Source organism: Corvus cornix, chromosome 2, assembly GCF_000738735.6.
Source record: "Corvus cornix cornix isolate S_Up_H32 chromosome 2, ASM73873v5, whole genome shotgun sequence".
NCBI lineage: Eukaryota > Metazoa > Chordata > Aves > Passeriformes > Corvidae > Corvus > Corvus cornix.
The window spans coordinates 111,172,268-111,196,084 of NC_046333.1; the positions used below are offsets into that span (position 1 = coordinate 111,172,268).

The following is a 23,817-nucleotide window of genomic DNA, read 5'->3' on the forward strand; positions in this document are numbered from 1 at the left end:
AACGAGACAGAGAGAGGAATACAACCCAAGATAAATAAGTGATGCCCAGTACAATTGCTCATCACCCACTGACCAATGCCCAGCCCATCTCTGAGCAGTGATTGACACCTCCCCGCCAATTGCCCCCAGTTTATACACTGAGCATGATGCTCTCTGGTATGGAATATCCCTTTGGCCAGTTCAGGTCAGCTGTCCTGGCCTTGCTCCCTTCCAGTCATTTGTGCACCTCCTTGTGGATACAATATTGCTGCTAGCAAGAATTTTTCTTGCTTCTTTCCAGTCCCATGAAATACTTTTCTCTTATCACGGAAGGTATTAGCAGAGTTCTATAAACTATGATCACCTGCGACCTTGCAGAGCTTTGTTTATGGTACAGTAGAAAAATATTTTGACAATGGATATTTTAGGATTTTAGCCAATCACCCCAAGGGGTGGCTGATCCTTTGACCAATTAGACTATGAAGAAAAAAGTCTATAAAGACAAGAGTTTGTAAAATAATTAAATAAATCAATCTTGCTGCACAATTCCTGCCTGTTGGATCTGTCTTCTCCTCCCTACCACTGCGGGATACCATAATACCTACTCACTGGCAGAGCCTAGGAATCTGAAAAGTCCTTGACTTAGGGTAAGCACTGCTTAGCAACAATCAAAACATCAGTGTGCTATCAACATATTCTCAGACTGAATCCAAAACACAGCACTGTACCAGCTACGAGGAATAAAATTAACTCTATTTCAGCCTAAACCAGGACAGATTGGTTTTTTGGAGCTAATAATTTAAATGTAGCATGCATTCCTTTTATCATGCACAGACCTAGCTCGAGAAATGGAAATGTAATGGAAATATGCTACCTATGAAAAGAACGACATATAGTGGGGTTTAATAAAATACATTATTTACCCTGTAAATACTAAAACAAGAAAAACACTTATTTGTGAGAGAGATTATTGCAGTGCTCATAATCCAAGCAGCACAACAGGAAAGGAAAGATAAATGAGGCATTTAGTTCTCACCTTGTGCATATTATATGATATTCCCACCCACATTTTATAAACCAGAAAAGTATATTAAAAATAGACCAATTATGCTTCTGATACTGATAAGCATGAAGATGAAATTGTAGTCAAAATAGTTCCAATCAAACTATATTCTTTCTTTATTTATTCTTTCTGACACTACTGATGTCATAAAAGTTTTCAGCTTGAAACATGGGTAAAAATGAAACATTCACAGTATCTTTTTCAGAGGCTGGAAACCTCATGCTTGGAATGATTTCTGCTTTGGAATGTCTGTAATATACTGAAGCCTTAATACCATGCTAATTGGTACCTTACTAATTAGCTTGTGACTAGAATTTTAATTAGATGCACAATAGGTGTTCTGCTTACCTGCAGTGGAGGAGCTATTTCCTGGGAAGAAAAGTGAAGGGAAAAAGATAGTGAAAGGAATCCATGGAAGACAAATATAATCTAATCTGTACTATGAGAAATGCATACATTCATTGATATTTTTCAACATTCTGTCTCTGGAAATGTATTCTGTTTTGTAAAGCACATTAAAGTTTGCTTTGTGATTTGCTTTTCTCCCCCGTAGAACAAATTGTACTTTTTTTTCTGTGACGTGACATGTGCTGTGAGCAAAATGAGAAATACTGGAACACGACTGTAGTCACTTAGCTCAGGGCCAGCCCCAGGGACTGAGGTGAATGCTTTGTGGGCTCAAAGCAGGAGTCTGTAATCTGATTTGAAGAGCAGAGCTGTGTACCTGGGAGCTGGGTCGCAGGGAACAAGGCTGAAAAGGGAGATGCCCGGCACCTTGACAGTGGCATTAGTTGAGCCTGGGCTGTAGTGCATTCTAGAGTTAAAAATGCATGTGAGAAGCTTGGAAGACACAGCTGAGTGAATTCCTGTCGTGGCAACTCAGAAGTACCAATACTTTGGTAGATGAGCATCATCTATCACTTTTCTTCTATCAGGAGAAGATAGGAAAGAGGGATGGGATGTAGCTGTCTGAAAATATTGCCACCACTAATGCTCTCATTAGCCTAACAACATTTACCCTGTTAGAGGGAACTTCAGGATTTTCATTTGGGGTGAAGGCTGTTTTAAAATCTGCAAAATATCTAGTGCAAGAAGAGTCCTAAAAGACATAATATGAAGCTCCTTCCTTCTCCAGTGAAGCCTGAGTTGTGTGTTTATAAATATAAAGTTATTTGTCAGGCCTGGTAATCCCCATAAGCCCCAGCAGTGAAAAGGGTGATTCAATTTCAGAAGATAATGGGGCATTCTGAAAAATGATGATCAGGTCCAGGGAACATTTTTATATGAGGAGATATAAAAAGTAAAAGTAAAGGGAGGATGAATTGCAGAAAATGGAAAACCAGTTAAAGAATTTGTTTTTTCCCCCCCACTAAAGGGACACTTTAAGAACAGGCTTTTCTGAAGGAAGTGGAAAACATACTGTACAATTTGCATGATTTGAAAAATACTTTTTTTACAGAATTTAGACTGGGAAAATTCTTCTGCATGGTGAATAAGGTCACAGGTGAGCCACGTTCCATGCTCTGCAAGGTATTTAAAAGCAATAGCTAAGGAGTATTTTTCTCCAGGTGGCAGTATGAGGGAAGTGAGAATAAAGTTGCACCCCTTATGTCTTCAATAAAATTTGTAGCAATCACTCTGAGACCAGCAATTATTTCACAAATGTTACAGAACATTGGTGGAATGAAAACAGCAAATTATTAACTGGAGAAAAATCTGTAAGATTTAAGTGTCAGTTGTGTCAAGAAATGGAAGATGATGTCATCCTTGTGCCAAAATCAAATTAACCCAATCTCGGTCAAATAACACAGAGTATTGGGTCTGAAAACAAGCTGCACATTGTTGGTGGAAAGATGCTGAATATAGAAGTCAGAGAAAATTATGATGGCTTATAACCAACTCTACAAGCAATTAATATTAATCAAAAATTGTGCTTGCTCTGAAGTATGCACTCAACTGCCTTGCCTAGTAAAAGGTGCTATCTTTCCAAAGGGTGTTATTAACCCACCTGTCCTATGAGATCTGGTCATTTCCCATGGCAAATTTGTCTCCTACTATGAGTTTCATTGGAAACAGAAAGGAGCAGGGACTCAAGCCATGGTTAGTGGAATTATATTGCTTTTAATCTTTTATGGGCAGAGATTTAAACCTGATTCATGTAAAAAAGATATTTCTTGCTGTCTAATTAAGGTGCTGGTTGGGCCTGGCGTGTCTTGAGGTATCTCATTTTACTGGGAGTCTTCTCCGACACCTCCAAGCTAGCAAGAAAGACACCAGCTACCTCCAGATCACAGGCTGTGACCACTTCTGTGAAGCACTGTACTGAGAGCTGTTATCTCTGCAGAAGGGGAGAACATATTAGCTCAGACTTAATGCCATGCTACACACATCCCTATCACTCCCAGACAAATGAAAGCATGAGGGTGAACTTGAATATCCCTGCAAAGAGGCTGCATCCATACCCTTTGTCCACTTCCTAGTGGGACTGCTGCTCACATCACAAAATGCCCACCATAGATAGCACTTCAGCAGAGTCTTTATCAGTACTCTGAGAATTGAATAGGCTATTTGGAAAAGGCAATTATAATGTACCACCACTTCATTTGAACAGTGCATTTTGAAAGGGAAAAAAAACCCCACACAACAAAACACCCCTTTGTGTGATTGCCTTTCTGTCTTCGAGAAATAAAAGGAAACTGGTTTTCTATCTTGAGTTCTTTGGTGATGGCAGACTTCAGCATCCATACTTTTATCCTTCTTGTTGTATACATATGGAAGTTTGCTATGGGATACAGTGCAATTTTTGATTGCAGGCTTCTATAGAGCATCTCTTTTATAACCTAGGTAGTCTGATGTTATTTTACACAGTCTAGTTGACATGAGGATGTAGTTTAAAATGCAGGTCAGAAGCCCTAACCAGACTTGGCAGGCAGGAAAGGATATTGGTTCGACAGGATAATTACCCATAGAAGGTGGTGATGCTAGTTTTAATTTTTTGAGTGCTGCTAAAGATGTTTATCTTTACTTTGAAGGCTTTAGTCTTTTATGGTTTGAATGCTGGCTGTGAGAGAAGCTGTTGCTTTTCTCCATGCTGTATCCAGCAGTAGTGCTCTTCAAAATATTTGAAAGATTTTTTCATCTGAAAACTGGAGGAAAATATATTCTTACTTCTGAGCCTTTTTCTGAAACTCATTTAATCAGAGATATACTGTCCTGAATTTGAATGAATATTGGGAGAGTGTTTGCTTGGGTAAATAGCACGTATTATGTTACGGTGTAGAGATTTAGTTGCTGTTGTTTGGTTTGGGTTTTTTTGTCTCCTCCAAATAGAATTGGCTAGAACATAATTTTTGAGACTATAAAATAATATCCGAATCTTTTATGATTTCTTCTTTCTTACATAATTTAAACTGAGGATTCCTTATTTAAGAAAACCTAAAATGAATTTCAGAGCTTGTGTTATGTAAGCCAGTTAGTTACATCAAGCAGAAAAACTGAACACTGCCTTTGGGAGAGAGGGGTGGCGGGGGGGAACAAATGCTTGAAAGCAGAGTCCAGGGAATGGAGGACAGTTTGAGGACCAGGTTCTCCATGAACCACGCCACACAGAGGCTGGCAAAAGGCATCGGATACGCGTGGAGCACCTGTCAACCTCAAAGGTTCTTCGGGATCAATTTTGGACGCTTTTGTACATATGTTCAGTCTGGGAATAATACTTAATGTTTTCACATGATTTTGTCTTCCAGAATGATTGAAGATTGTGGGAAAAGAGGAAATACCATGGCAGAAAGAAGGCAGCTGTTTGCAGAAATGCGTAAGTACTTCCTGGAAATGTTTTGCTGTGATAGACCAAGCCAGTTGCTACGCAGTGTCAGTTAAATTTATGCAAGCTTTCCACCTCAAATCTCTGTTGCACAAATGAATATCATGAGACCAAAACCACACAAAAATGGGCTGATTTGACCAAAGCAGGAAAGAGAGATTTTCTACATCAGATTTTTTGATTGAATTATTTTAATCAGTAGCTTCTTAAGACAAAGATGCTGGAATACACAGGTTGTAATGAAGAGAGATAAAGGTCTCCAAAAGCTACATCTTTTATTGGAGGTATCTGTAGTGGATTGACTCCAGCCAGCTGCGAAACTCCCACACATTTGTTTAATCCCTTACCAGCCCCCAGCGGGGTGGAGGAGAATATAGGGAGAGCAAAAGCAAGCAAACGCATTGCTTGAGATAAAGACTTGATTAAGTGACAGAAAGAGAGGGAAAAAATTACAACAGAAACCAAGAACCAGTGATGCAAAGGTGGCTATTTCCCACTTCCCAGAGGCAGACTGATGCCCAGCCAGTCATGGAGCAGTGTCCACCTTGGAAGACAAAACTCCCCATCCCCTTCTTTCCCTACCCCAGTCTTATTGCTGAGGATGGCATTACATGGTGTGGACTAACCTTTGGCCAGGTGGGGCCATCTGTCTTTGCTGTGTCTTCTTCCAGCCTCTTGCCCATCCCCAAACCCTGGGAGGGGACAGAGTAGGAAACAAAAAAGCCTGGGTGCTGTGGAAGCACTCTTTGCAACAGCTGGAACAGCGGTGGGTTAGCAACACTTTTTTAGCTGCAAATCTAAAACACAGCAGCACACAGACTGCTATAAGGAAAGTTAACTGCATCTCAGCCAGACAGTACAGGGACTCATGTACGTCATACCCTAGTTCAGCATATTTTTTATAGTTCCTAAAGAAGTTCTGTGCTCCCTGCAGGATAGTGTGTCAGGGATGTACCGTACCAACAATGTTCCTGCATTTCTGACAGTCATTTCTGATTTCTCTTACAACCAATCCACTGTTTCTCCAGGAAATTCTATTAATATCAAGTTTTAGACTGTCACCCTGTTACTAGATTTACCTGAGTTATGTGTGTAATTACTAAGCTTCCTGTTGTTTGTCTCCTGCTACATAGTAAACAATGCCAGAGCATCTCCCTGATCTTTGGTGGGAGACTAAAATGGGCATTACTGGGACTGGAGTTATTGTGCATACTGAAAGGCCAGGTGTGTGCTGGTGAATTCAGTGTGCTCAGGACTGTTCCCTAGGGGTGAGCCCTACATCTGAGCTCTCCAAATTAAAGACTTCTCACTCAGATGGCCTACCAAGGACTGTCTTGGCCCATTCCACAGTGTCCACTAGCTCTGTTGTGCCATTATAAATCGTTAAATTATGTTAAATTATTTTAGTATCACACAGGGCTTACTGTTGTAACTCATGAATATTTCTCACTGATCTTTTCTCTCTGGTGACCAGTGACAGGACCTGAGGAAATGGAATGAAGCTGTGTCACGGGAGGTCTAGGTTGGATATTAGAAAAAGGTTCTTCACCCAGAAGAGAGTGGGTGGTTGGGCACTGGAACAAGCTTCCTAGGGGAGTGGTCACAGCACCAAGCCTGACACAGTTCAAAAAGCATTTGGACAATTCACTCAGGCACATGGTGTGATTTTGGGGATTATCCTGTGCAGGGCAAGGAGTTGGATTCAATGATTCTTGTGGGTCCCTTCCAACTCAGGATACTCTATGATTCACTTGTCTCTTGTGTACAGCATCTTGGACCCTTGGAGGGAGGTATTGTTCTTTGGCTAGAATCAAAAAATGTATTTGTCCATTATCAGAACATTCTATAGTTTTAATTAGAATTACAGAGGGGCCATGATTTTTTATCAGCTAAAGTCAGTTGCACAGGTACCATTAATTTCAATTAGTTTGAAATATCCCTAAAATGCTTAGGACTTTGCTGTGAGGATTTGTGGTTTGTTTCCACAACTTTGAAGGCTGTTTTGATGTGGAATTGTTTTGGAGGAGTTAAGGAGGTGTTGGGAAAATCAGCAGTTGGAGGCAGAGGAGGGACTATTTTCCTGTATTGTACACCATTAGTTATAGTCTACTATTTTTTTCTTTCACATTTCAGTATTTTGGCATATTTACCTGAGTCTGGTTTATCTCACATGTGCTTCCCTTCTCTGTTTGCCTGCCTCCGTTCCACCTACTACATATGTACACAGAGAACTGGGTGTTCCAGCTAGGTAAAACTAGGGGAAAATACTAAATCTTTGTGAAAAACTGAATGTGTTTTAGCCATATTCATAAAACACTGAACCTTGCATTCTGAGGGCCCCTCAGATGCCTCTGTGTGTGGAGGGTGTGCTTCACTGAAACCGAAGTTTATGCTGGCATTGCATTCAGGTGCCTCTGGCTGTGTGCAAGCCCACCTGTTTAACATGTTTAACAAAAACCACGGGCTCCTGATGCCCTACATATTGTGGGCTATGTGAAGATTCTAAATGTTCTGGTAGGCACAAGCCTATGGTAAAATGTTAAACTCCACAACCTGCCAATATCAGAGGAAGAAAATTTGTAATATAAAGGCTTTTCCCAGCGGTTTCGGTTCTTGGGGCTTAAATCTACAAGTCTGTGATTAAAACCCCACAATAATTTTAGAAAATGGGTCATGTTCCAGACTACACAAGATAGAAAAGAGAAAAAAAAATCCAACTTTTCAAGCCTTTTTAAGTGGGAAGTTTGTCCTGAACAAGGAATAGAACTATTTGATTCTAATTTTAAATTTGGACCACTGGGATTTTCCCTCTATTTTGAGACATCCCGTTTGGCCTTCTTGTTTCCTTTCCTTCAGAAGAGGCATCCTTCTAGTTCCAGATTACAAAATTTTGCAAATTAATATCATAATCATTATCACCTTCTGTAGAGTCCCGTGATTAAAGCTTGTCTTATAACTCAAAATGCTCTATTGGACATCAAGCCATTAGGTCTTAGTCTTCCCTTAGTCTGACCTGACATGCCCAGGTATATCCACACTGATGAAGAGTTCAAAATGTACATCATTGTTGGCGCGTATTATCCAGCAAGAAAACAAAGCCAAAGCTTGCAGTGTGTCCCTTCATAATCTTTGCAAACCACAAACGGTGTTACATGACATGAGCATATTCAAAGGAAACAGAGTGAGGCACTGCCACCAGTGGAAGGAGAAGGCCACTGGAAATCCTGTAGGGAAGTTACAAATTCACTGTCTCATTTGCCATGCTCAGTCTTGCACGTCTTTCCACTTGTTTTTCAGGATTCTCCATCATGTAAGTGATGGTACTTTTCTACAGAAGTTATTTGACAAATAGATCTCTGACTGTGGCAAAATGTGAATCATGACAAAATTAAATTTATCTTTTCCAGGGTATTACCAGCAACACCTACTCCCCAAATAATATCAAAATAATATCATCCACTGTGCATGCAAATAGTAAAAAAGAAAGAAAAATAGCAACGTTGCATACAAATTTGTTTATTTAGATTATTACTGCAACCTCAGAAGCTCAATGAACCAGTCTCACTTCGCTTTCACTCTCTAAATCTTGTTAAAAGGCTGAAGTTTTGTAAAGGAGCACTGGAAGTTTATTGGTAGCTTTGACTAAAGTTAAGAGAAGAAAGTTTACATTCAGTTTACTCATTTTTCCTATTAAAAAGGAAGAACTTAGTGTTGCAAGCTTTATGCTCCCTTTCACCTGTGAAGAAATTTTCCAAAAGCTGTCAGTGAGATACTAATGGAGAAGGAGAAAACCTGTATAATTTTAACAATAGAGGATATGATGGAAAAAACTCACAAAAATACTTCCCATACCTGATGTTAAGTAGTGAAAGGTAATTTCCCCCGGGAGCAGATGGTGTTGAGACAGCTAACTGGCAAAAGGGAGTAGCTGGCAGCCCTGGGAAGACAGTGTGGGAGAATTTGGTCAAGAAAAGAGCAGAATCTGGGGAGAATGGAGAGTATCATTCTCATTTTCATCTCAGAGGTCAGAGCACATTTGAAAAATTTGGGTCTGAAGAATGACACTGTTTAAGAAAGCGTGGGTGAACAATGCTGCCACAGACAGAATGGAAGCTTCAGGCAAGATGTATCCGGGAAGGAAGCCCTCCCATTGAGCCACAAGGTGCAGAAAGGACCCCCTCATTCTGGAAGCTCCTTCTGAGAGAGTAGTCTGGGTAGAGCTCAATCCAGTCCTAGTTGCAGGCTTGGTCAAGAGTTTATGTTTTAAGGATTATACAGATGTGATTGATACTTTATATGACTTTATCATGCAGGATTAAGGATAGCAAACCAAATATATTTATAGGAATAAAATAAATATTTATTTAAATTGATTATAAAGATAATAATTAAACTAAAGTATTTTAATCAAAACTAGTTACCGGACAGTATAGATAACTATTAATGTAGGGCACTATTTACTAAATAAATTATTTCAAAGCTAGTTTAATAATCATTAAGTGGTGTTAATGACCCATATCAACACCATGGGCAAATCTCTTTCACTTGGCCTCAAGGAATGACCTTGAGCAGCGTCCCCACTCAAGGGAGGAATCGCCACATACATATCCAGAAGGAGCGTGTTGGAAGTCCCTGCAATTAAAAAAGGAACTGAGCTTTTATAATATAAAGTGATTGACTGTCAATCAAATGTTTCTAGGCTACCTGTACCACCTCAGCGGCTCTTGATAAGTTACCAGTACTATCACTTGTTGCTTCCTTTATCAGGAACTTTGTGTGCCACATCCTCACCAGTGCTGATTTCTGTCAGGCAAGACTGTTTTTCATGTCCTCAGAAGGTTTAGCTTTGAGATTGTGGAGTCAGGCTGGTCTCAGCATTCCTGAACACCAAGAGCAGCATGGTCCACCTTCTCCATCCATCACTGATAGTTCTGTAAATAGGAGAAAATTTGAGCTGTTCTACCCCCACTTCCACAGAGTATCCTGCTACAGATGCCAACATATGGCAGCAGTTCAGCTGAGAAATCTTAAAGTATTTAGGAAGCTTGTGTAAAAGCAGGGCTGTATTCCACTCCTCTTACATCCTGACTGTGCCTTGTTTGGATGAGTTTGTTGGACACTGTGCCAGGTTCTGCCCCCACACTGGCCTCTGTGTACTGTCCTTGTATGTGAGGTAGCTGCCACTTAGTTTGTTCCCATCTCCTGGACAGCTGATTTGGAAATGTTACGGGATCTTAAGTTGCAGCAGCCAGGGCCAAGCTTTGTGTGGAGCATACAGCTGACCCTCAGAGGTCTCTGTTGCAGAGAACATACATCCAGAAAATGGAGAAAGGCCTCACACCCCTTGCATTGTCATTGCCCCCTTCTGCAGATTGCCTTAAGTTACAGCACGGTATGTTTTCTGATTTGGTTTGCTGGCAATACCTTGTTCTGATATGGCATGTTGGCTAAAGATATTTGTTATGAGCTTTTTTTGTTAAATATTAAAATTCACTGAGGTTTTCCCTGCTGTTGGAGCTTGGCCAGTGTGTCTTTTAGCCTGCAGCTTGACCAGATTGTTCTTCAAAGTGACAGACACAGTGGGCTGACTATTCCTTGCCTTCCTTTATAAAATTCTTTTAACACTGTAGCTCCTGACATCCCCCTTCTTACTCCTCACTCCTCTCTACTCTCTCTGCAAAGGAGAGAGCCTTGAAAATTGTTAAGCAGAGGCAGCTCATGTGTCCTCTTTGTTCTCTGGCTTCCCTGCTAGCAAAGATACGCACAGGTCATATTCCATACAAATGTCACCGTTATTCTCTTCCACTAGGGGCTCAGGATCTGGATCGCATCCGTTTGTCCACCTACCGAACAGCATGCAAGCTTAGATTTGTTCAGAAGAAATGCAACTGTAAGTATGCCAGCACTTCTTTTACCTACCATTATTGTAAGCTTTCCACTGCACTCCCTAGTCTGTCCTTCATACCACTGACAAACTGGGACTGTGTGATCAGGCATTGCAAAGGACACTAATCAGAGTGCCTGGGCAGACTTCAGATATTAACCTGTTTTCATAAGGAACTTGCCTCAAATACGCCAGTGACTCAGTCATAGAAAGGTGGGTCAGGATACAGGCCTGTATCCTTATTAATTAGTAAGTATGTTAACTGCATTCTCCAATTTTCTTGTGAATAGCATTTGTGGGTTCCAGCACGGCCCTGCAAATTGAATGCTTTTATAGCAGCTCTGTGAGAAAAAAATGGTGGTTCCAGTCCCCTTCTATTTAGGGTGCAGCAAAGTAGGTGCAATGTTGGTCAGACCCCTTTATTTCCAGAAGGCCAGCTACACAACAGCTCTTCTGAGAGACTGAACCTGCTTGTAATCTCTGCATATCTGTCTTACTCCCTCTAGGTTTTATTGAGAAATTTCCCACTTGATTAGTGACTTTTTTTAACTTTTCTTCTGAGATTCAGTCTTTTTTCCTTTACGGCTGCATTTCCTATTAGCACAGTCATGTGCTGTGAACTTTAAAGGGGAAATACATATTAAATTTGTAATGGAGTGTATCTCCATGTGCTTCTTCTCCATTCAAAATAGTATGCAAATACTTAGAAGGGCAGGTTTGGGTATATGTGGTTTATCAGACCTTTCCACACCAAGTTAAAAAAAACCCTAACCAAGGGAACTCTTACCAGCAGTAGCGGTAGGGAGAGGACCAATGCAGAGAAAACAAGTGGGTTTTAGTCCTCATATATAGACTAGAATGATAACCTGGCTGTGCTTGTGCTACACACAGTGGTAAGTATGTTAAAAAATTCTCACTGTAAATAAAAATTTACCACCCTCTTAAGTTCCTTGTTTTGGGGTTACATCTGTCTGTGTTACAGAAATGTTTAGCTTATGCTGTCCAAACATACTGGAGAGCCCAAGTTGTGATGGAAAATATTTTGGAGAGTGTTTACTCTGTTATTAGCCACAGAGCTGATAGTTTAATCACTTCCATAGCACACTTTTCGTATTTTTAATATGTCCTTAGCTGAAGTATGAATTGAAGGTTTGGTATCACATTATGAACAGTCTGCCAGACACAAAACCCAGGGGGAGTTTAGTACCTGCCTGGCAGCTGGCTTCTCCCATTCAGGAGAAAATGGGTTGAAAGACACTATTATGTTGCATTGAGTTGTTTAGTTTTTTAAATCTTATGCTTAGGAGGATAACATTTTCACTTCATTTTCATGGTAACAGAATACAGTAGTCTGAGGTGACAAAAGTATCCAATTAATTGGACAGTGATAGCAAAGTATGTATGCACCTGCATGCAGAGCAAATGAAAAAAACCTAAGGGCTAACAGTAGCCTCACTGCTGGGAGTGTCTGGCTGGCTGAAAATGCACTGGTTGTTAGTCTTAATTTTGTGCCTCTTATTTATCAATTGCAATCTGCTTTTGTGGAACTGTTGGTTCTCTTCATAAAGAATTAGTGCAGATGCCCTGCAGTTTGCCAGCTTGTGCCAAGTCACTCATGGACAGGCCTTACCTTCTGGTCTCCATTGATAACCTAGGAGGAGTAATTTGCTGATCTTGTTTCAAGATTTATACTGTATCAATCTCTTCTGAAGGGAAAAAAAAAAAAAAGGAGAAATTTAAAATGTCACCCTAAGAATTAGGTTCTGTGCAACTTAAGGAATAATGCTTCTTGCTCTGGAACAAGCTGGATTGTGTGTGTATTTCCACCATCAAGTACAGGATTCTTCTGGTTGTTCCGGGTAGACTGCTGCTCTCCCAGATGGGTTTCTCTTATCACTGGGAAAAAAAGTCATTCATTCACCTGACAGGTATTCAAGCAATGGCTGTCCAAGAAAGAGCTGCTAAACATACAGCCACTGAACTGAGCACTGCCCTTGAAATGGTTAATATCAGACCTCTGGATCATGTCACCTACTGTTTTGGGGGATTTTTTTGCCCTACAGAAATTGTCATTTTGCACCACCCAACAGTAAGTTTGCGAGACAAAAAAAAAAAAAAAAGAGTTCACAGGGAAAAAACCTTTCTGCTGCATCTGAGCTGCTTCATTTAGGGTAGAATATAACAAGAAAAAGCTCAAAGTCAGCTCTGCTCCACTCCCAGTGCATAGCACCTCCTGTCACTCAAGCCATCCTTGTCTTCTTTCAGCTGTGCTCTCCTGCCCTGCCCTGGCACACTGGCCCAGACTTATTAGGGAAAAATTGCTTGAAAAGACTGTATTTGAGGGGTTCTTTTAAAGAGCTAATTTAATAAATTGCAGAGAACTGCTCTTGGCTACAGTCTGAAAGTGTATAAGGATGGAAGCAGAGAGCTGCTTTGAATGCCAGAAGTGTTTGTTCCAAGGAAAGCAAGCAGAGGCTTCATTAGCACCATCTTTTTTACCCAGAGGTGCCCATTAGCATAGGCAGTCATGGGATATCGTTTAACAGGCAGCTACACTTATCACACACAGTGCACTGTTTGTTTCTGCTGCCTTTAATGCAGACGCAGACACAGGTTCATCTCCTGGCCTTCCTTTGTGAATTCTTCTCTCAGTACAAAAGCAGTTTTTTGCTGAAACCTTCAGCAGCAGGCTGGGTTCTTACTGGCAAAGTAGGCAGTATGCAGTGGGCAAAAATCATATTCTAAGAGCTGTTCTCTCTTGCAGAGTTTCTCCTGAAACTAGGTAAATCATCTGGGCAAAAATGATAGAGAATGTGACAGTTTATCACCTTTTACCAGAATATATATGTTGCACCTTGAGTACTAACACTATTGATCAAATAATTTGCTCTGTGAAATTATTTCATTTTCATAAGAAGAAGATTTCTTTGCAGATATTTAGCCAACAGTCTTCAAAATTGCAAATATATGTCCTTCTGATAATTCTATAAAACTTTGGGGAAATATTCTGTGTGTGGAAAGTATTTCTTTTACAAAAATGTCTCTGAGCATTCTAAAGCGACAGTTTAAATACAGTCATCAAAGTGTGAAAAGTCATTATCGGTCATTGCAATTATTTGTCAAACAGGATAGAATTTAATCCAGTTCAGCCTCGTTCTTCAGAAAAGCAAGAAATTCTTTGTAAGGACTCGGGGAAAAAAAAGTAGATAAATTTGAAAAACCTCTGTTATCTTTCAAAGAAAAATTCCTGCAAATTTAAGCATTCCTCTTTACCTAAGTTAACCCTGCAAATAAATAATAATAACATTTACAAATTATTGTTGCCACACCTATGAATCTGCTTAGTGCCCAAATGTGGGATGCAATATGTGACAAAAATCCCAAAAGCAGGAGACACACGACATTCTGAATGCAGAAATCCTAAAAGCTGGGAAACCTTGTTAATTCAGCATGAATATAAAATAATTTTATGCTTCTTATTTCTGCTGACAATTTCTAAAATTGGAAATAATGAAAAGAGAAACTCTGTGGGTAATGTAGGTACTTTTGAGGATGTGGTGGGTATAGAAAGAGATAATTGCAGGCTACTTGCTGATTGCTTTACAGAACTCCTGTAACAATAGACCTGTTGCAATAGCAATAGTCTTCCCTGAGTTATAAATACCAGCACAAGACATAGGTGCCTCTTCTGGAAAAAAAAAAGAAAGAAAAAAAATCAAATAAATACTAAAGAAGTCTTGTGAAAATGTTGAGATTTGGACATGAATGATTCCAAAGGAATGCAAAGAGTTGTGGATAGATGGACCCTGGAGAACATATTGCTGGTGATTACGTCATCTTAAAATCCCAGACTGTAAAGCCAGGAGTGTGTGAGCTGACTGTGGCCGCTTTACTGGTGGATGGTATTGGATATAGTCTCAGAAACAGTAGCACCCTAATTGTCTGAGGTTAAATTTCATTATTTGGGGTAATAAAAGCAGGTAGGAAGCAGGTACAGGAACCTGATCAAACATGCCATGTGTTTATTCCAGTCTGGCCTGTACAAAATGCACCAAATAGGAATAGCTGAATTTATCATAAAAATTTTCTAAATGTGCTTTAAAGGAGGTCCTAGATAATGCACACTGCAAGCATCAGGGAGGGAGATGGAAAAACTACAGGTGAGCACCATGAGGTCTGAAACAATCACAGAACTTGAAAAACCTATGAACCAATGTTGCTCTGACCAAGTCAAACAGGAGAGTATTGTCCTTTATTTCACTTCCAGTGCATTGGAGCAGGTTTTGGAGCACCTCAGTACATTCTCAGCAAACATAACTCCAGCTCAGCTCCCCTTACTGCCAGGAAAATGCTGTCTTGGCAAGGTTAATTTGCTGCTGTTTATCCATGGCATCCAGGCACAGAAGCATCATAGGCTTTCCTAAAACAAGGATGAAAGAACAATGACAGCAGTTAGACAGATCTCTGGACATTCACCAGTATCTGGGAACTGCCAAAACCCACAGTTTATAGTTATTCCCAGTGATCATTGTGCAGTTGATTTATTTTAGTACTTGGTTCTCAGTGAATTTATTAACATGCTGAGATGAAATACCATGTTCACATGCAAATTCCTTCTGGGGTATGATGGCAGCCAGGAGTAGGACATAACAACATATCGTAATCAAAACCATTATACCATTAAACATCACTCACTAATACAGAACTGTGTGGCTGGAAAACTACTGCTGTCCTTGATGAACTATCCTAAATGTGTTGTGAGATCATTCTGTGACTGTGGCTGCAAAAGCAGATCTTGCTGATTTCCCTAGATCAGAATAAATCATTGACAGCTGAAAGTGTGAATCAAAAGCTGTGCTGGTGATTGTAACATGTGGCTTAATTAATGCAGACAAAAAGGGAGCTTGTTTTTCCAGCAGTTTAATCTCAGCACCTTAGGGTGTTGGTGTCTTTGTTTCTCCCTTTAATATTGTTCTGTGTGAGTGATTTTTATTTTTTTTTAATTCTTTTGGCCTATCCAGGTTGTAGTACAGCTGTTTCCATATGGGGAGCACAGCTGCCATGACTGTGATGGAAACCTTATGTATGTCCGAGGCAGTCTCCTCACCCTCCGACCTGCTCTTTGTTGTACTTCCTCTGGGCTTGTGTAGTCACAGCTGAGGCACATGGGCATGTCAGCCTAATCTCCGTACATGCTTTTGGGTGCTTGCCTGATCTGATCTGCATTTTTACATTTGTTTTAAGTTAGGATAATTTCTCCCCTCCTGAAATGTAGTAATTTCCTGGTGAAAATGAATGACAGTTATTGTAAATACATTATTTTTAGATGCTTTTCTTAAAGCTCTTTTCTGTCTGTACTCTTAGACCTCCTGTAATGCTACAGCAAGCTGCTGAAAACGGGTTTGTCCTAGAAAGTGGCAGTCTGGGTATGAGATGAGATCAGCCTGAATGAGCTACTGGCCCTCATCATGATGGCAAGCAATTTTTAAAAAATTATTTGATTTAACCTAAACAAAATTGCTGGGGTTTGGGGTTTGACTGTATTTTTTCTATGCTGGGCTGACACTTAAAATATCATTTTATCCCATCCCATTCAACATGCCATTCACCATAAAATGAAAAGACTCAGTATCTGGTACTTGTAGTAAAAGGAAAGGATAAGCAAGTCTTGATTCCACACTGGAAATGGTGCTGGGACCTTTGTGTTATCCAGTGGCTGAGGAAGTTTACAGGACATCCAAGTTCAACTTCCTCTTCTGCACGAGAAAATCTGCGTTGATCTTACATATCCAAAAGAGTTCCCTAAACACAAAGCTAGAAGATACTCACAAGTGTTCTAGTCTCTCCTGTTGATGTTTAACCACCAAATCTTTCATCTTTACATGCTGATTGATGTAGGACCATGTAACTGCTTCTCTTTACTCAAACTAGACCTCTTGCCAGTGTAGTATAAAGACATTCGTCCTTTGACTCAGTGAGTATTGATTTTCTCAAATGTGAAATAGAGTGCACAACAAATGTGCAAAGGTGCAAGAATCCCATGAAGATCCCTGCCATGGCAGGAGGTATTCACTGTCACTATCCTGCCTTTTACATCTCAAGAACTGATTAGCCCATGCAGTTTTGTGCTTGCCCTTCTTTTTCTCAGGATGACTATCAGAAACAGAGCCACCAATTATGATGATTACAGAATTTTGTAGATTAAATAATTTAGTCCTTCATCACTGTAGGTTTCCACGGTTAGTGCTCTGTTCTCATTGTTGGGTTTTATCCTGTTTTTTCATTTCATCTTGGAAGCAATAAAGCACAAGATAGTTTCAGGCTGGGTCACAGAGCAATCAAACTGAATGACAAGCAGTGTTGCCTACTTGAGAAGTGCAAAAGGTCTTCTTGGCTGCAATTTGAAACAATCTGCCTCTTGAATTTGTGATCATGGGATTCTCATATTCTTCTAAACCCTGAGTGATCAGTCTTTCATGAGATTTGCTTAAAATCCTATAATTTGGAAAGAAAATCACCATTTTGCATTCTTACTTTTGTTCTTCTCTGTTGACCACCTTGGATATTATATGATTGGCTTATTACAATTACATAAAGGTAGAGGCTGGAAATATTAGTTGTGTTCTTTGTTTTCTATTTTAACAAAAGCTGAGTCTTACAAGTTCCCTTACAGTGAATGACATTATTCACTGGGCTCCAAGAGATACAGCTTTAAAAAAAAGCCACTCTGTATTACAAGAGTCATGATACCATTGTGTAAGTTACTAATTCTGGTATCCTGCAGTATTTGAAGAATGGAAAGAGAGATGAGTTAATGATTTAAAAAACTTTTTTGTTCCTTTGTCTTCACCAACGACTTAGAGACTAAATGCTTCTGGAATTGCTAGTACTGTTCCATATGGGTTTCCAGGCAACTATGGAGAAAGGATGCATATATTATACATTCTGCATTATGCATCAATTATTTAATCAAAAGTTCAAAAGGGCTTGATTTAGCATATTCCCTGCAGACAAATCCTTAGTCTGTAAGTGTTCACTCAGAGCACAATATCCTGAAAATAGGTTCAGATTTTCTTTTCCTTTCAACTGTAAAAGTTTATTAATATGCTTGACAATCATAATAGCTGTTAGAGAGCTGGCATATAACCTGTATATTTGGCATGTTCATTGAGGGACTGCTGTTCAGCTTTTTCTTCAGTGTTAGCATGAAGTGTACTCTTTTTATGTAAGAGGGTTGTGTTATCTCAGGTGTCCCTGAGTATTTTTTAAAGGCTGCCACTGCAAGTCTGTCTCTTACAAGACTGAGACAAGAACTATTAGTGGATATTTGGAATTAATTTTAATGTCAAAAGGAGTGAAACATGGATATCTACCTTAAAACTCTTACATTTTCAGTTGCTTAGAGATTGATTTTTCAAACACACCCATGATCCCAAGTGGCTCCTGTTGAAAACAGGAGTTGCAGAAGATTTTCAGCTAATACTATTTTGTCCTTTAAAGAGGAAAATGACTGATTTGGCTTTCTTTAAGTCCAAAGGTGACAGACATGTGGCCTAGGTCATGTCACAAGTATACTGTTGGGGTCCCTCCCCCTGCCATGGAGCCCTGGGAGATGGGCCCTGGGGGGGAGACACGGGGTTTCCCTGCTCCCTGGTCACCTTTGTTCCCTACTGGTTGGTTTGTGTTCCCTGATAACGCCAAGGACCCTGGGGTCCCGTGACTACGGAGTTCCTGAGCTGAGCCCCGGCCATGCGGCTGGAGAAATAAACATCTCTGAAACATCTACCACGAATCTGTCCATATATACTTCGTTTCCACGGGACTCCTGGTTTGAAATATGCTTGTTGCAGTAATCCCCGCTGCAACAGTATACCTACATGCTGCCCTCTGCTACGCAAGTGGCGCAGCTCTGCCTGAATGCAGACAGCTTTTGTAATTGGATCATAGCTGAAAATCTCTTCTTACTGACTTCCTGAACTCTGTGAAGACTGCCATTCACTGTGCTATTTCTGATGGCTTTCCTGATGAACGTGTAATGTTGGACAGTCTGTTCCGTTCCTGCTCATGTCTCTGAACATCTGCTGCTCGTGATAGGCATCACTCACCTTTGTCTGGCAGCCTTTGGCTTAGTTAACCCAATTCAGAAAGTTTTTTATCCTATTTCACATTGGACCTCCTAATAAACAATTAAAACAGAAGAAAATAAATTATTACTTTTATTTATTGTTGTTGTTGTTGTTGTTATTGTTATTATTTTGGTAATCTTGTGGACAGTCTAAAAATTGCAAAATGTGTGTAGACATACTGTTTGATGGAAACAAACCAATACCTTCGTGATCACAGAATCACTGTATCTTCTTATTCTTCGCATGACAGCTTTTTCTTCCTTCACCCTCATGTTTTTCCCCTCAATGTGGTGCTGTTTGTAAGTCACCTTCATTATTTCCCTGTCCCTTCTTCAGCTTCATGTCATTATCTGTGGCATTTGCTTTATCTCTGACTTCTCTGCAACCTTCATTCTCTTGTCTGCTCTCTCTTTTCTTGTTATCCTCTTGGTTCCAAGAACATTTTTTCAGGCAAACTCTCTCTTAGACTTGAGCCTTTGTTCCCTTTCCTTGGGCTGTTCTGATCCATCCTGTTTGGGTATTTTGCTGGGTCTGCCCCAATGTCACATGAGTGAGCACCTCCATAATGTGTCAGAGTGCATTAAGCAGTGTGACATAATGCCTGTCACATTTGGGTCATTCTCTCAGGGGTTTTTCTGTATGACATCCTGTTTATGTGGAAAGGGGGAAAAGAAGTAACAAGTCATCTTTGGAGCAGTTACCAGTGAGTTTGGTGATCATGGTCCTTTGTTCCTAAGGACCTGCATCTTGAAGCCCCGCATCTCCATTCCGGACTCAAAGCAGTTATTCTTGAGGAGTCATACATGAGCTCAGTGCATACATACATGTTTTCTGTAGAGACTAAGGGATTGTTTTTATGTCCTTGCAGATTCCTGACAGGATAAGCTCAACTATTTTGCCCAATATGTGTATTGTAGCATTGCATTCACAGAATCACAGAATTATGTAGATTGGAGAAGACCTCCAAGATCATCAAGTCCAACCTTTGACCCATCACCACCTTGTCAACTAGACCACAGCACTTAGTACCATGTCCAGGTATTTCTTGAACACCTCCAGGGGTGATGACTCCCCCAGCTAACTCCCTGGGCAGCCTGTTCCAAAGCTTAACAACCCTTCCAGTGAAGAAATTCCTCCTGATGTTTTGAGCTCCTTCTTCATTGCATCTGCCAAGTTGGGTATTTTGCTCAACTTTTTATGCCCTGTCCTGGTTTCTAAGCTGTCAGTCGGCTCAGGAGAACAAGTAGGCACTACGGAGCTTTCCTCCACCTTAACCACAGTCTGCGCCATCTTCCTGCCTAAACAGTGGTCTCCATCACAACCTCACACAGAAAGTCCTACCTGTCTCCAGCCATTCCTCATTCCTGTCTCCAGTAACTTTTACAAATAAGCCCACTGGTGGAGCCAGCCACAGCCAGTGGTGAATGTTCTCAGCGATTATGGGCTTCTTCAGGGTGAAGATAGCAAATAGTCCCTAGAAGGGAAGTAAGAATGTGGGACCTGATGTCATTTTTATTATAATTCTCTTCTCTGGTAGTTCCTGAAGAGTGGTTTTTTCCATGCTCATTTGTTTTCAGTTACATCAAAAGTCAAGTCTGTGTTACTCTAGTAATATAGATCAACTTCATAACACCCAGAATATTCAGAGAGAAGCTTTAACTTAGCTCTTATATCCTATTTTACTGCATCTAGTTTTATTTTCCATAAGTCTTAGTGGAAGATTTCATGCAGCAAGTATCTGGTATGGTAGGACAAATTGTGCAAACAGAAGATGTTGGCCATAAAAATAATTTCCTGCTTTTGTAAGTGTGAAGAGACTGCACAATATAATGTCCTCAGTGGGTATTGTTATTAATACAGTTCTGTGTCTCTATACAATGAACATTAAGCTTCCTGGCATTAATGTTTGTGATGTACAATGGCTTTACAGAGGCATTTTCCTTGTGCTGAATCAAGGCATTCCCAGGCTGAATTCAGACTGAGTTGTATCTGTGATACTATTTTTGGCTGCAGAGGTTTTCTAGCAGGATATTTGGCCCTTTACCAAGAAAAGCGTGGGCTAATTCCACAGAAGTTCTCTGTCTGCTCAGCCTTTTCTTTGGTCCATGTGGATGGATAGACAGATGTCTCCTTTCCTGACAGGGAGTAAATTGAAAGTAACTCATTTGAACTCACTGACATCACTATGCCACAAAGGAAAGAATGAATCAGTCTCTCAGTGTGTATTGTTTGAGGAGGTTGAACTCAATTTCTGATAAATGAAGTTGACAGTAGTATCATACTGCATCTCTTGTAAAGGTCCTGATCTTCCCTGAGTTTAATTTTCCACAGTTCATTCATCTATATTTTGCCTTGAAACTCTTTATTTTGTCTTGGATTTGCAGGATATCTTCAAGGACTGCATGTGTAAAATACAGGATGACAGATAAGTGGCCATGTACATTGAGACTCTTACTCCATCTAGGGGCCCTAACAACATCATTAAAGAGCTTCTATCACACAGGGGGAAGGATGGATGTGCGAAACTTCACCTAAATCTCGTTTATCTGTCATTGCACATTGTGCAGTCTTGTTGCCTTTCTCAGTGTTGCTGATTGTCAAGCTTTGTTTGTATCAACTGGAGCTTTTCTCCTTTGCCTAGTCCTTATTTCCTCAAGAGATGTGAAGTTTTAGAGCATGGTATTTTAAGGGGAGACACTGCAGTTGCCTTCTGGTCTGGGAGTCCTGGTTACTGAGGGAATCAGCTGGGGAAGTAGAGCACTGACCCACTCTTGCAGAAGGCATTGCTTTGAATATGGGTAATGTCAGGAGAGAAAATCTGGAAAGATTGTGTGAGCACAAAGCCAGAGTTCAGTTAAATATTATGTATAGTTTCTCTGAATAGGATGCTGTCTACTCAAATGAAATTGATACCCCAAAAATGAATATTCCAGATACCAGGATCCATTTTTCCCTCTTTTCAACCTGATTATGGGTCATATCCCAGAAGATTTTGGGGCAAATAAATTGCGTTGTTGTCAAATGGAATACATGATTAAATACCTATGAAAACTTGAACCTATGACAGTAATTAGCAACTTGATTACCAATCTCAGCAAAAGGCCTGAACTGTCATTATGACTTCAGGCAGAAGATGCTTTTTCACTATAATCCTGTGTGTCACATGAATTGTCCTCCTTCACAGCAGTGCTCTCACTCTCAACAGCTGAAGTTGGTACTCGGATTTTTCCCAGAAACCCTCTGGACTGAACCAAACTCTTCGTAAGAGAGAAGCATATGGCTAATAGTCTTTAGTACGTCTCTTCTGCTCTGGGGATGAAAAATGCAGTTGTGGTATCAGACTGTTTACCCAAGCATTAAGTTCAGCTTAAGAATTTCTCTAATTATTTTTAATTGATGAAAATGTTACGGGTCAAATTCAGTCCACATTACATAAGAAAATATTTAAATTAATAGAATAAGGATCAGGTTAAGAATTTGCATATATGTAAAATACCACATCTTCTATATTCAAGAAAGTGAACAATTCATCTTTCATTAGTAGTCTGTACCTTGTGTTGCTGTTTACAGTCTGGCCAAACCTAAATTATTTAAAAAATAATGTTACAGAAAACAAAGTAACCATGGATCACACTCTGAAAAAGAGGATATATGCCAAGGAGAGCTTTTGTTTTCAAGCAGTTCTAAATGTGTAATAGATGTTCATTCTTTTTCATTGACCTTTGTGATATGGTTGAACCTTAAAGGTTGATAATGTAATCTCAACTTGTTTTCTATAGCTATTAGGTAAGAAATTATTGTAAAGAACTGTTAAATTGCATTTTCCCTTATCACAAGCTGTTTTTTAAAGGAAAGAGCAGTTAATACAGGATTGGGGATAATACCCTATATCCTTAAGCTGGTAACGTGCACTGCTTCAAAATTAATGAAAAACGTAAATAACCCAATTTGTTAACATTTGCATTCACTCTACACTTGCTTTTGGCTGGTAACAGTGCCAAGCAAGCTGTAGTCCTCTTGTGGCATGGGGAGTGGATGGAGCTGGCAGCAGTTCTATCAGAGGGAAAAAAGGAAATTATTGATGAAAGAAAGATGTGGTATAAGTCAGACTTGGCATTTGAAGAAGCATACTGCTGGAGAAGATGTTATCACTGTAATAAGGGCATCCAACACCAAGACATTGTGCGTTTTCCACCGCACGGGTTTGGCATTGTTTGCCTGCCACGTGTGATCGCCGGTACAGGACATCCACACAGCCGAAAATCCACGCACACAGCCTTGCTTCGGCTAAATACGAGACAAGGCCGTTCTCGGGGGACAGCGGTGGGGATGCACCGCCTTTGATTGGCGCTGTCTCGCTTGGCATTGTGCCAGGAGAGAGTTAAAACGCTGGAGCGAGCGTGGCTGCGTTTAAAATCCACCCAGTAGTGCCATCCTGTGGCGAGGAGCGCGGCCGCCGGGAGCCCGTGCCGCGTGTCCCGCCGGCTGCCGCAGATCTCAGCCCGTGTGTCTTGCGTTCTTGCACACCATCTGAGCTGTGCCAGCCTCTCGCCCTGTGGCTTCCTCCGCGTATGTTCAGGCATTTCTGAACTTCTGCTTTTATCTCCGAAGTAGGAGGGTTAGACGTGGCTTCTGATTCTCCTCTGGAAACATTTTTTGAAAGTCTCCATGATTTGGTTGCTGTATGCACTGTCAGGTTCGCCAGTTCTATATTTTACAGATTGATCTGAGAACTCAAATGTAAGGCAAACAGATCTTTTTTAAGAGAAATGAGAAAGCTGTTGTATATCGTACATATCTATTGACCAAGTCTTGTTACCTCGTGAGTTCTTTAGCTATTTAAAAGCTGACACTTGCAAAACCCTTTTGAAAGAACTATTAAGTCAGACTGAGGTCTGATCACACAGTGCCACAAGTAAAGCTGTTGTTATTAAAATAGTTT

At 40.3% G+C, this 23,817-nt stretch overlaps 1 protein-coding gene across 17 annotated transcripts in view; it reads left to right on the plus strand.

The window, feature by feature from the left end:
* DTNA (dystrobrevin alpha) overlaps positions 1-23,817 on the plus strand; it is a 222,528-nt gene that overhangs the window by 120,102 nt on the left and 78,609 nt on the right. For 6 of the 17 annotated variants that reach the window (XM_010401209.3, XM_019286820.2, XM_039550265.1 and 3 more), the window contains exons 1-3: positions 4,679-4,701; positions 4,789-4,856; positions 10,675-10,755. In XM_010401209.3, the coding sequence (XP_010399511.1) occupies positions 4,790-4,856; positions 10,675-10,755 (148 nt within the window). In that variant the 5' untranslated portion in view covers positions 4,679-4,701; position 4,789. Of the gene's footprint in view, positions 1-4,677; positions 4,702-4,771; positions 4,857-10,674; positions 10,756-23,817 lie in introns of those variants that run through there. The other 11 variants (XM_039550262.1, XM_039550263.1, XM_010401202.4 and 8 more) reach the window with 4 other exon arrangements.